General features: G+C 40.2%; 1 protein-coding gene across 1 annotated transcript in view; it reads left to right on the plus strand.

Annotated features, from left to right (window-relative positions):
• Nucleotides 1-12,070, plus strand: part of CDK15 (cyclin dependent kinase 15) — a 116,151-nt gene that overhangs the window by 37,147 nt on the left and 66,934 nt on the right. Inside the window, exons 8-9 of the mRNA XM_082467205.1 lie at nucleotides 9,714-9,808; nucleotides 10,564-10,626. Of these exons, the coding sequence (XP_082323331.1) occupies nucleotides 9,714-9,808; nucleotides 10,564-10,626 (158 nt within the window). The remainder of the gene's footprint in view (nucleotides 1-9,713; nucleotides 9,809-10,563; nucleotides 10,627-12,070) is intronic.

Consider the following 12,070-nt stretch of genomic DNA (forward strand, 5'->3'; position numbering starts at 1 on the left):
AACTTCCCTCTTAGAACTGCTTTTGCTGCGTCCCATAGGTTTTGGGTCGTTGTGTTTTCGTTGTCATTTGTTTCTATGTATTTTTTAATTTCTTCTTTTATTTCCTCAGTGATCTCTGGTTATTTAGTAGTGCACTGTTTAGCCTCCATGTATTTGTGTTTTTTACAGTTTTTTTCCTGTAATTGATTTCCAACCTCATAGCATTGTGGTCAGAAAAGGTGCTTGATATGATTTCAGTTTTCTTAAATTTTCCATGGCTTGATTTGTGACCCAAGATGTGATCTCTCCTGGAAAATATTCCATGTGCACTTGAGAAGAAAGTGTGTTCTGCCACTTTCAGGTGGAATGTTCTATAAATATCAATTAAATCTATCTGGTCTATTGTGTCATTTGAAGCTTGTGTTTCCTTATTTATTTTCTGGTTTGATGACCTGTCCACTGGTGTAAGTGGGGTGTTAAAGTCCCCTACTATTATTGTGTTTCCCCTTTCATGGTTGTTAGCATTTGCCTTATTTATTGAGGTGCTCCTATGTTGGGTGAATAAACATTTATATTTATTATATTTTCTTCTTGGATTGATCCCTTGATTGTTATGTAGAGTCCTTCCTTATCTCTTGTAACATTCTTTATTTTAAAGTCTATTTTATCTGATATGAGTATTGCTGCTCCAGCTTTCTTTTGATTTCCATTTGCATGGAATATATTTTTCCATCCCTTCACTTTCAGTCTGTATGTGTCCCTAGGTCTGAAGTGGGTCTCTTGTAGACAGCGTATATATGGGTCTTGTTTTTGTATCCATTCAGCCAGCCTGTGTCTTTTGGTTGGGGCATTTAATCCATTTACATTCAACGTCATTATTGATATGTGTGTTCCTATGGCCATTTTCTTAATTGTTTTGGGTTTGTTTTTGTGGGTCTTTTTCTTCTCTTGTGTTTCCCCCCTAGAGAAGTTCCTTTAGCATTTGTTGTAAAGCTGGTTTGGTGGTGCTGAATTCTCTGAGCTTTTGCTTGTCTGAAAAGCTTTTGATTTCTCCTTCGAATCTGAATGAGATCCTTGCTGGGTAGAGTAATCTTGATTGTTCATTTTTCTCTTTCATCACTTTAAGTATATCCTGCCACGCCCTTCTGGCCTGCAGAGTTTCTGCTGAAAAATCAGCTGATAACCTTATGGGGATTCCTTTGTATGTTATTTGTTGTTTTACCCTTGCTTCTTTTAATATTTTTTTGTTGAATTTAATTTTTGATAGTTTGATTAATATGTGTCTTGGTGTGTTTCTCCTAGGGTTTATCCTTTATGGGACTCTCTGTGCTTCCTGGACTTGGGTGACTATTTCCTTTCCCATGTTAGGGAACTTTTCCATAATCTCTTCAAATATTTTCTCAGATCCTTTATTTTTCTCTGGGACCCCTATAATTTGAATGTTGGTGCATTTAGTGTTTTCCCAGAGGTCTCTGGGATTGTCTTCAATTCTTTTCATTCTTTTTTCTTTATCCTGCTCCTCGGCAGTTGTTTCCACCATTCTGTCTTCCAGCTCACTTATTCGTTCTTCTGCCTCAGTTATTCTGTTATTGATTCCTTCTAGTGTATTTTTCATTTCAGTTATTGTATTGTTCATCTCTGTTTGTTTGTTCTTTAGTTCTTCTAGATCTTTGTTAAACATTTCTTGTATTTTCTCAATCTGTGACTCCATTCTATTCCCAAGATTCTGGATCATCTTTACTATCATTACTCTGGATTCTTTTTCAGGTAGATTGCCTATTTCCTCTTCATTTATTTGGTCTTGTAGGTTTTTACCTTGCTCCTTCATCTGTGACATATTTTTTTTCTGTCTTTTTGTTGTTGTTGTTGTTGGGTGGGATTGTGTTCCTGTCTTACTGGTTGTTTGGCCTGAGGCTTCCAACACTGGAGTTTGTAGGCTGTTGGGTAGAGCTGGGTCTTGGTGCTGAGATGAGGACCTCCGGGAGACCTCACTCCGATGAATATTCCCTGGGGTCTGAGGTTCTCTGTTAGTCCAGTAGTTTGGACTCGGAGCTCCTCGGAGCTCTGCAGGAGCTTTGGCCTGACTGAAGCTTGTGAACCAAGACCCCGCAAGCCGCATGGGGTGACAAAAAAAAAAAAGAAAAAAGAAAAGAAAAAACAGAAAAAAGGAGAACAATAACAAAGAGTAAAGAATAAACTTAGACTAGGAAACTAACACATATGTTAGAAAGAATATAAAAATAAAAATATAGATGAAGGTAAAACAGAACCACAATTGTAAAAAAGAGGAGAAGGAAAAAAGAAAAAAAAAAAGGTGGAAAAGGCCTTGGCTGTGGAGGATGAGGCCTAGGCAGGGGCGGGGTTTGGGCAGTGGGCAGGGCCTATGCTTAGGACCCAAAGGGCTGGAAAAGGCCCTGCGGGGCGGGGGCAGAGGTGAGGCTTAGGCTCAACAGAAGGGGCCCAGGCATGCCTCTGGTCTCAGAGTGTGGGGGACCCGGCCTGGGAGCCCAGCAGGCTTCCTGGGCCCGAGTGGATGGGGCAAGCACCCTCTGCTCCTCTCCTGCTCCTCTGGTCCTGGAGGGCCCCTCCCACCTGCCTCTCCTGTTCTCCCCTGCCCTCCCTCCTATGCCCCCAGGACCACTGTGGCCTGGAGGGGGCCTCTGAGAGCATAGGACCTGGCCTGAGAGCCAGGCAGGTTCCCAGGCCTTTTGGGCAGGGGAAATGCTCATCACACTCCCCACTCTGATCCAAGATCCCGAGGGTCCCTCCAGGCGTGGGAACCCCTCCCCGCTTCCAGCCACCCGTCAGGGGCGCCAGTCCTGTCTGGCCCCCACTTCTCCTCCCTTCTCGGTTCCCCCATGTCCTACCAGTTTGCTTGAGGGTTCCTCCCATCTCCTTGGGCATCGAGGTCCCCCACCAGCATCTGGCAGGCTCCCTAGTTGTGGGGAGACACGAACTCCGTGTCTTCCCATGCTGCCATCCTGACTCTGCCCCCCATAATTATATTTTAAATGTTTATTTTTGCAACTAGGAGATAACACTTTCATTTGAATAGACAAATATTAAAAGTTTTTATATAAGAACAAGTTCCCTAGTTTTATTAACTTATGTATAAATGTCTTAATAATGTGCATTATTTTAAATATGTTTCTATAAAAATAGAAACTTGGTTTAAAAAGAACTTCCAGGATTTTCAGCCTGTTAGCAGCATTAGTGAGGAAGCAATCATAGAACTAATCTTTTCTGAAGGCTAGGCACATGACATAATCTTCCCCCCAACTCAATCATTTTTTGAAACTTTACATCAACTCTAGTTGGTAAAGTGTTATTTTTGTCATAGTGATGAAGGAATATGAACTTCAGAGAGGTTAGGTAACACATCTGAGGTCACAGAGCTAGTAATCAGAGTCATTACTTATTCAAATCCATTCTATTATATTCAAAATATCCTTTCTACTTTATTATGATAAATTTAGAAATCCTTAACTCAAGCATTTTTCCTTTTGCAACAGTTAAAATAAAAATAGAAATCTATTTTTATGATACATTTTGTATAAGTGTTAAGCAAAATACAGGAGAGACATTTTAAAGAAAATAACATACAATATTGTATATTTGTCAATTCTGATTCTTTCATCCACTCTACAGCACTGTAATTGCAAGTCTTTAAGTTAGAAAACTGTTTCAGCTGAGAATCTTTTAAGATCATTCTCTAGTAGAAAACATTACAAAGTAATTATTCCCAGTCCATATATGAGAAAACTGAGCCAAAAATAGAGAGAGGCACCTCTGTGAGGTCATACAGTGAGGTCGAGGATAGCAATTAGAAGCACTGAGTTTCTGGTTACCACATATAGATTACGATAGGCCTGTTTGTCAAGAAGTCCTCCATTAAATGCAATCAAATCACGTCAGGGACATAACACATTTATATGTGCATAGTTGTATTTTTTTTTTTTTTTTTTTTTTTTTTGGCTGTGTTGGGTCTTCGTTTCTGTGCGAGGGCTCTCTCCAGCTGTGGCAAGCGGGGGCCACTCTTCATCGCGGTGCGCAGGCCTGTCACCATCGCGGCCTCTCCTGTTGCGAAGCACAGGCTCCAGATGCGCAGGCTCAGCAATTGTGGCTCACGGGCCTAGCCGCTCCACGGCACGTGGGATCCTCCCAGACCAGGGCTCGAACCCGCGCCCCCTGCACCGGCAGGCAGACTCTCAACCACTGCGCCACCAGGGAAGCTCCCATAGTTGTATTTTTATAAAACAAAATAATGCCGTGTGATTGGGATAACAATTCCAAAGAAGTCAGATGATAACTATTGTCTAACATTCGTCTTCATATTTTTCTAAATTTATGTAGGTGATTTCTTGGAATGCATGATTCAGCTCATTGACTTGATTTGTGACACTCAGGCCAGAGAAAACATGGCATCAGGAACTACAAATTCTTTTCAATTCAATGCCCAATGTGGGTTGGGCCTGAGAATTGGCTCCATTATTGACTCCTACATAAACTCATGACAACTGTCTGGTCTTCATTAATTCACAAGCACTTACTGAGCACCAAATGCCAGGCGTATGCTAGGTGCTCAAGGAGTTCAGAGCCTAGGAGGGCTTTGACTACCAGGCACTCACTCTATATAGCTGTGCCCCAGGACTTTGAGAATCAGCCTTGTTCTTTGTCATTGTCATCTTTACATTTTCTTCTAAAGTAGAACAGAGAGTAACATCAAACATCCTGACCCATTTCACTTGCAAAGCTTCAATTTTTCTAAAACTTCACTAAACCACAAACCCCAGTGAAATTAACAAAACAAAGAAATTAAATATTCTTATATCATTGCAAGATGACAATGATAATTTTTTTCTAAATTATTTCTCTCTTACATATGTGAGAATCAGGTTAAATTTCATTAGCTGGAATTTCATTGGTATTTAGTTGGTCATATTAAACACCTTTTGGAACACTTAAAGAAAGAAATACTTTACATTTTTTAAATGAGCTGACTAACGTTTCATCATGGGTCATTTTTTCTGATTTTGGGATTATGTTGTTTTCTTCAGGTTTTCTCTTTGGCTTTCTTTTTTTTTTTTAAGGAATTCCTTTATTTTTATTATTTATTTATTTATTTATTTATTTTTGGCTGTGTTGGGTCTTCGTTTCTGTGCAAGGGCTTTCTCTAGTTGCGGCAAGCGGGGGCCACTCTTCATCGCGGTGCGCGGGCCTCTCACTGTCGCGGCCTCTCTTGTTGCGGAGCACAAGCTCCGGATGCACAGGCTCAGTAGTTGTGGCTCATGGGCCTAGTTGCTCCGTGGCATGTGGGATCTTCCCAGACCAGGGCTCGAACCCATGTCCCCTGCATTGGCAGGCAGATTCTCAACCACTGCGCCACCAGGGAAGCCCCTCTTTGGCTTTCTGAGTGTTCTCATGATCATACCAAGTTAGTATATGTAAAATTCTTAGACCAGTGCCTGGCATGTGGTAAATGCTCAATGAGTGTTAGCCATCATCACCATTATAAAATTATTTTAGAAGCACTTAAAGTAATTCTATTGTGATTCCATTTTTCTGGAGCTTTAAAGACTCCCTTGTTTATCTTTGTGTCTTTACTTTGAAGAAGAACAAAAATAAGTATATCTAGACTATGTGAATTATAAAAACAATAATTTTACAGGAATCAGAATGCTCTGATTTTAGTACTTTTCCTCTTCTCAGTTGGCTTTTGCATCCCTCAGCTAATTATCCTGTAGAACACACCATATTCTGCTGTGAAGTTTACGAGGTAGCCTTGAAATTAGAAGAAAAGACCTTTCCTTCCTGGGTTTAAGACCCACACATCTGAGGTGGTAGGCATCTTAGATATCTCTGGTGGATGGACCAAACAATATACGCATATCATGAGAAAACTGCTTTAAACATCATCTACTCTTTCACGTAAATTCCCTATTATTACTCATCAAAAGTCACAGTTTCTGTATAAGTATTTCAGTGGTTCTGGGGTGTTAAAAAAAAAAAAAAGCAGTAGTAGACATGCCATAACACACACGACATTTATAACTAAAATAAACATGGAATAAAAGCATCTTCAACAGAAATACTCTATGCCAACCAATAGTATGTATAGAAATATTAGGTAATTAGTGACCACTAATTCAATAGCAAATATTTACTGAGTGCTTATAATATCCCAGATGTTGTTGTAGCCACTGCCAATACAGCAATAAGCAAAATAGACAAAAGTGCCTGCTCTCATTGGAGTTTATATTCTGAAAGGTGGAGACAGACAACAAACATATAATATGTCAGGGGTGATAAGTGCTCTGGAGAAGGATACAGCAGGGCACAGGGATAGAGGATACCTGAGGGTGGGTCAGGGGCGGGGGCTCGGACATATATATATAATATGAGCGGAGACCTGAAGGAAGCGAGGAAAGAAGCATGCTGAGCTGAGACAAGAAGGTTACTGGCAGGTACAAGGGCAAGTGTAAGACCTGGGGTGTAAATGTGTTTGGAAGCATCCAAGGAACAGCCTTGGATGTCCACAGTGGCCAGAGCCAAGTGAATGAGGATGGAGTGAGGAGAGGAGGGCAGGGCAGTACCGAGGGTGGACAGACATTGTATGTCCCTTCCATCTCACTCTGAGTGAGATGAGACACCACGGGAGGGTTTGGAGCCAGGAGGACATGTCCTGACTTCCATTTGAGAAGGGTCACAGTGGCTGGGTTCTGTGGAGAAGAGACTGTCAGAAGGAAGGGAGGAAGCAGGGAGACTAGTTAGGAGACATTTGCAGTAATTCAGGCACCATATGATGGTGGCCTGGCCCTGGATGGGAGCAGAGGAGATGGTAAGAAGGGAGGAACTCTGGACATGTTTTGAAGGTATTGCCAGAAGATTTGCTGATGTTTTGGATGAGGGTGTGAGAAAGTGTTGAGAGGAGTACTTACTAGAGTGGGGAATCCTCATCATGTGGATTAATGGCTTCAAAAGATTTCTGAAAAATTGTGAAGATAAGACTAATAATGCAAATGTAAGAGAACAACAGAGAAATGGCAAAAGTGACACTTTTCCTACTCCTATAAAACAAATGATCGAGAAAACTATATGAAGTAAAGATTTATACCCAATGTTGTCATTAGCAGTGAGCCTCATCCTAAGTAGATATTGTTCCTTGAGCTTTTTACCAAATGACAGTGTGAGGCCATTGTGATTAACAAAACATACCATCATGGTTAAAAATAAGCATCAGGAGTTTTAGTAATATCATATTTAAGCAAGACTAAAATTGTATTAAAATAAAATTAAAATGTCCATAATATTCTTAGCAATTTCAGCTTTACCATATCCTTTTAAAATCTAATTTTGTTATATGCTTTGTAGTGTGTGTGTGTGTGTGTGTGTGTGTGGAGAGAGATGAGAGAGAGGGAGGGAGGGGGGGGAGAGAGAGAAAGAAAGAGAGAGAGAAGTTCATGAACATAATTTATAAATAAAAATATACATAAAATACAAGCATTCTCAACTGATTGTCCGAAGTCAGTGTTGTAAATATGGATGGTGTTGAAAACTCTAGCAGAAACATGACATAAGCAAAATTTTAAGATGTTAATCTGGGAGTGGAGGTTTAGAGGGGTTCAAAGTGATAGGGAGGCTTAGAAGCTGATGGCTGGGATATTCTAATTTGCAGCAGGGGTGATGCTTTATATTAATGCATGGGATCTGATTCCATCCACATGTCAACCCTGTGAAGTCAGGTCAGGAAATGCATTATCTCCTTTTCACAAGGAGTGAATGGAGACTTGGGTTGGGATTCTTTCCTGATCTCGCTCGGGTAGAAAGTGACAAGGCCAGGATTCGCATTAGGCCTGTGGCTCTACAGTCAGTTCTCCATTAAGACACCCAGTAAATATATTTGAAAAAATCAAGTGCTTACTCTTGGCTGAGCATTGTACTCGGTAATGTGGCAGCATCCGAAAGAGAGGGAAAGTTGTTCCATTTCCTTGTAGTCTTTGGTCTGGGACTAGGGACAGTAAACAGATGCCTGTGAAACAATTTACTACGTTTACAAAGCAATGTACTTGTAAAAGTGAAATAATAAATTTAGCACATAAGAATTCAGGGGGGAAAAACTATAAGTTAGAACATTAGTCATTCAAGCAGAGTAGGGTTAGCAGGTGCAGTAGGGCTCCTATGATGGTAAGGTTCCCAGCTCAAACTGAGGTAAAGAAGGAAATTCACTGGCTCACAGATCTGATAACTACAGGCTTGCAGGGTGCAAAGGACGTCACCAGGAATCTGTCCATCACCCAACACTGTTTTTCTCTGCCTTAGGTTTAGTCCCAGGCGTTGGTAATCTGGCCACAGCAGCTCCCAGTTAAATCCTACAAACTCAGCCCTTACAGTGGAAAAGAAAGCATGTCTTTCCTAATGGCACAAGCAAAGTTAGAGCTCTCTTAAGGCTTGGATTTTGTGCCTGTCTCTGAACAAATCCCTGTGGCTGGGGGATGTTGTGCTCTGATTGGCCAGACCTAGGTCACATGCCCAATCTTAGGTAGGGGTGGTATCAGCCCCATCAGAATAGCATGGGCTGAGTAAGGAGAGGGTTGGTTCCCCAGAGTAAAATAGAGGTGTCCCCACTAGAAAGGAGAATGGCTGCCAGGACGTAAAACAACAGGATCATTACAACAGGATAAGATTCCTGAAGGAAGTAATTGTAAAAATTTGAGTATTTGAGTTAGTTTGTTTTTAATCTTATGGAATTCTGGGAGAGAGTAGGCGGAAGAGATTCATGATATGCAGGCAGACCCTGCAGAACACTGATTTGAGTTTTTACACTTCACTTTTCCTTTCCTTTAAGTCTTAAAGACACTATTTCTTCATGCAGGGATCCCTGAGCTGAGACTCACCATCTCCTTATTGTGCCTTTTCTGGTCTCCACCCTCCTGAAGGTCTTCCTATCTCTGGAGCCCCCAGAGTCATCCTTTCAAACCCTCTCCCAGCCACTCACTGGCCTTTTATGGTGACTTCTCCCCTTTAGAGCTGCCTTTAGTGACCTAATAATAACCTGTTATTGAAGATGCAAGAGACAGTCCTCAGCCCTTCCCACTCATCCAGGCTCCCCAAGTTTGGCCCTCTCCTCTTTTTAAGTGTGAATTTCCTCCTTTCCACAGGTTTTCAATTCTCCCATTAAGAAATCCCATCCACTCTCTATATTATGATTCAGCAATCCTTCATCCCATGTTCTTATCCCTGCCTTCCATCAGTCATATCTACAGGCCCTGCTGACCCCCTGTGGGACTTTGAATTTTAGAGAATGGTCACATGTTGCAAAGTCCTGCTCTAGAAGGCACAGCACTCCTTTTCCTGCTCCTCCAATGGCCTTTATCTCTCCAGGCTTCCTCTCCTGTAGCTCTGAAGCAGAGATGATAAGCTTCCCAGAGGAAGGCATTTGCAAAGTGCTCTGAGTGCTTTGATGAAATTGATTGGGTAAATGGAAACATATTTTTTGCAACTGCTTTAGCCTGTAAGAAAAATAAATTATGTAAATGCAATGATTCACCATTTAATAAATAATGAAGATTGTTTTATAGCTTTAAATATTATTTCACAACAAGAGATTTTTTTTCCAACATTAAAAAACCAGAATGGTTGATTTGAAATGTTTAAAAAATAAATAGTGCTTGACATTTTTAAAGCAGTACTTTCGTGATCAGTGATTGAATTAAAATTTTGTTTAATTTTTCTAGCTTCTCTCCTGAAGGGTTTGAAACATGCCAATATTGTGCTGCTCCATGACATTATCCACACCAAAGAGACACTGACATTCGTTTTTGAATACATGGTGAGTTGCCCCAGCATTTTATAAAGCATAAGGAAAAAGCCTGGTGCTTGTATAATGAATCTGTTAATATTTTATGGCATGATAAAACTTTCATTACAATGTGGAAAGTGTCATGGAAATTTTCATTATTGTGATTAGTGGAGCCTATTGTTCTTATGCTCATTCTTCAGTCCTGCTCCTTTACCCGCTATATTTGCTGCCTTTTTCCCCCCTCACCAGCAATAATAAACACTTTGAGTCTGCCTCCTAAATAAAACTTTTGCACTTATTTTTTTAATCTATTTTTAATCACTATCTGAGCAGAACCCAACATTTTTTCATTGACAATAAAGACATAAACCACAAGGTTTTAAAAAATTGTATACAAGTTTACTAAAGAATATATCATTTTGTATTTCTGAAAGAAAAAACTCTTCAAATATTAGCAGAAAGGAATCATAAGGCATGTGTACCTGACTTGCCTCCAAGGACACTGAAGAGTACAAAATCCCCATGTCACATCGTGTTCAGGGGCAGTCATTTAAAATGAGCCTCTCTTGTGCCGAGAAACAGGCTTCCTTCTAAGAGCAGCCAGTTAGGAAGGCACACTGTGTTTGACTTTAACAGTGGTGTCTCAGAAAACCTGGTTGTGTACCTTTTGCACCTTATTCTCAAAAATTCTGAACTTTGTAATACCTTTGAGAGTCAAGTCTGTGGTCTGCTTTGTGAGACTGACCAAGCACTGCTAATGTCACTCTCTCCACCATTTTGTGTAGCACACAGACCTGGCTCAGTATATGTCTCAGCATCCAGGAGGGCTTCATCCTCACAATGTCAGGGTGAGTACTTTGAGGGTCGGGACTCTCCTCTGGCTTGCCCACAGCAGAAGAATCTTGAAACAGACTGCCATCACAAACTGAAGTTCCATGATACTAATAAGAAGATGGATATCATTGCTATTCTAGGGGAAAGTAAAAAAAAGATTTGCCTCAAGATATGGAGCAATGTCTGGCTATTTTCTGAGCAGCCTAACCCTGTCAGTCATTGTCATCATGCAAATGTGTCTTTAGAAGTACAAACCAATGAAAAAGAATTGCATTACAAGAAAAAATGTGAAGTTAGGCCATCATAAAATAAATACTTTCTTCATAGCAGACTACTGTGGTCTGTGATAAAGTTTGTGTTGTACCTATAGTTCCCCACTACAACTAGCAAACAAACTACCTTTGTTGGATCTTTATCAGTTATCCTTTTGCCTGTTCTATCAGATCCGATTATATGTGGGACCAACTTCCATTTTTCCAGTCATTGGAATAGAAATGATAATAAACTCTTAACTAGCTGTAATTCTACATCTGTTATAAATTTTAGAAAGCGTTTGTATTTCATACTTTTCATTCCCTAAGGTTTTATTGGCATTAATTAATTGATTGGCCCTTAACATAACCATATGAGATTTGTATATGATGTACTCATTCATTTAACTAATATTTATGTGTTTATTAATTCATTCATTCAGGAAATATTTATTGACTACTTAGTGCCATGTTAAATCCTGAGGTTTCAATAATGAATAAGTTGTGTTTCTTATTTTCAATGAGCTAAAGCCCAGTAGGATATATGGACTTAAATAGGTAGTGAGAAGCAAAGTTATAAGGGCTATGACCATGTTAACTAGGAATACTATGAGGACTCATAGTAAGGGAACCTAATCCCGTCGTGGAGGCAAGGGGGGAAGGAAGGTTTGAAGGCAGGGGTTTGAAAAGAGTGAAAACCTTTTAAAATAGTTAGAGGAAAATGAAATAGAAAACTAACTCGGGAAACCAAGAAGGAATGTCTAGTAGTGTGTTAAAGACGCTGGTGAGGATGAAATCCATTAAATTATCTGCATGATCATGAGATTTCTTTCTTTCTTTCTTTCTTTCTTTCTTTCTTTCTTTCTTTCTTTCTTACTTTCTTTCTTTCTTTCTGGCAGTGCTTAGCAGTTCAAATAGAGGAGCAGAGAAAGTAGATAGTTGGACTGATTGAGAATTGGGGATTTGCCAGACATGTGAGAGGAAAAGGCAAGTGGGCAAGATATTTGGCAATGTCAAGAGAGAGGTTAAAGGGATGGTCAGAGGCTTCTAAACTGAGTCCAATCTGAGGGAAGGAAGTGAAGATAGGCAGGTTGCTGATAGCTAGGGAGAGGGCAGAAGAGTCAAGGAACTAGAGGTTTGATTAAATAGAAGAACAGTTGGAGAAAGAGTAACGGTGAGAAAGATAGAACATTTTCAGGCTGAGTGA

Source organism: Balaenoptera physalus (assembly GCF_965194825.1).
Source record: "Balaenoptera physalus genome assembly, chromosome: 6".
Taxonomy (NCBI): domain Eukaryota; kingdom Metazoa; phylum Chordata; class Mammalia; order Artiodactyla; family Balaenopteridae; genus Balaenoptera; species Balaenoptera physalus.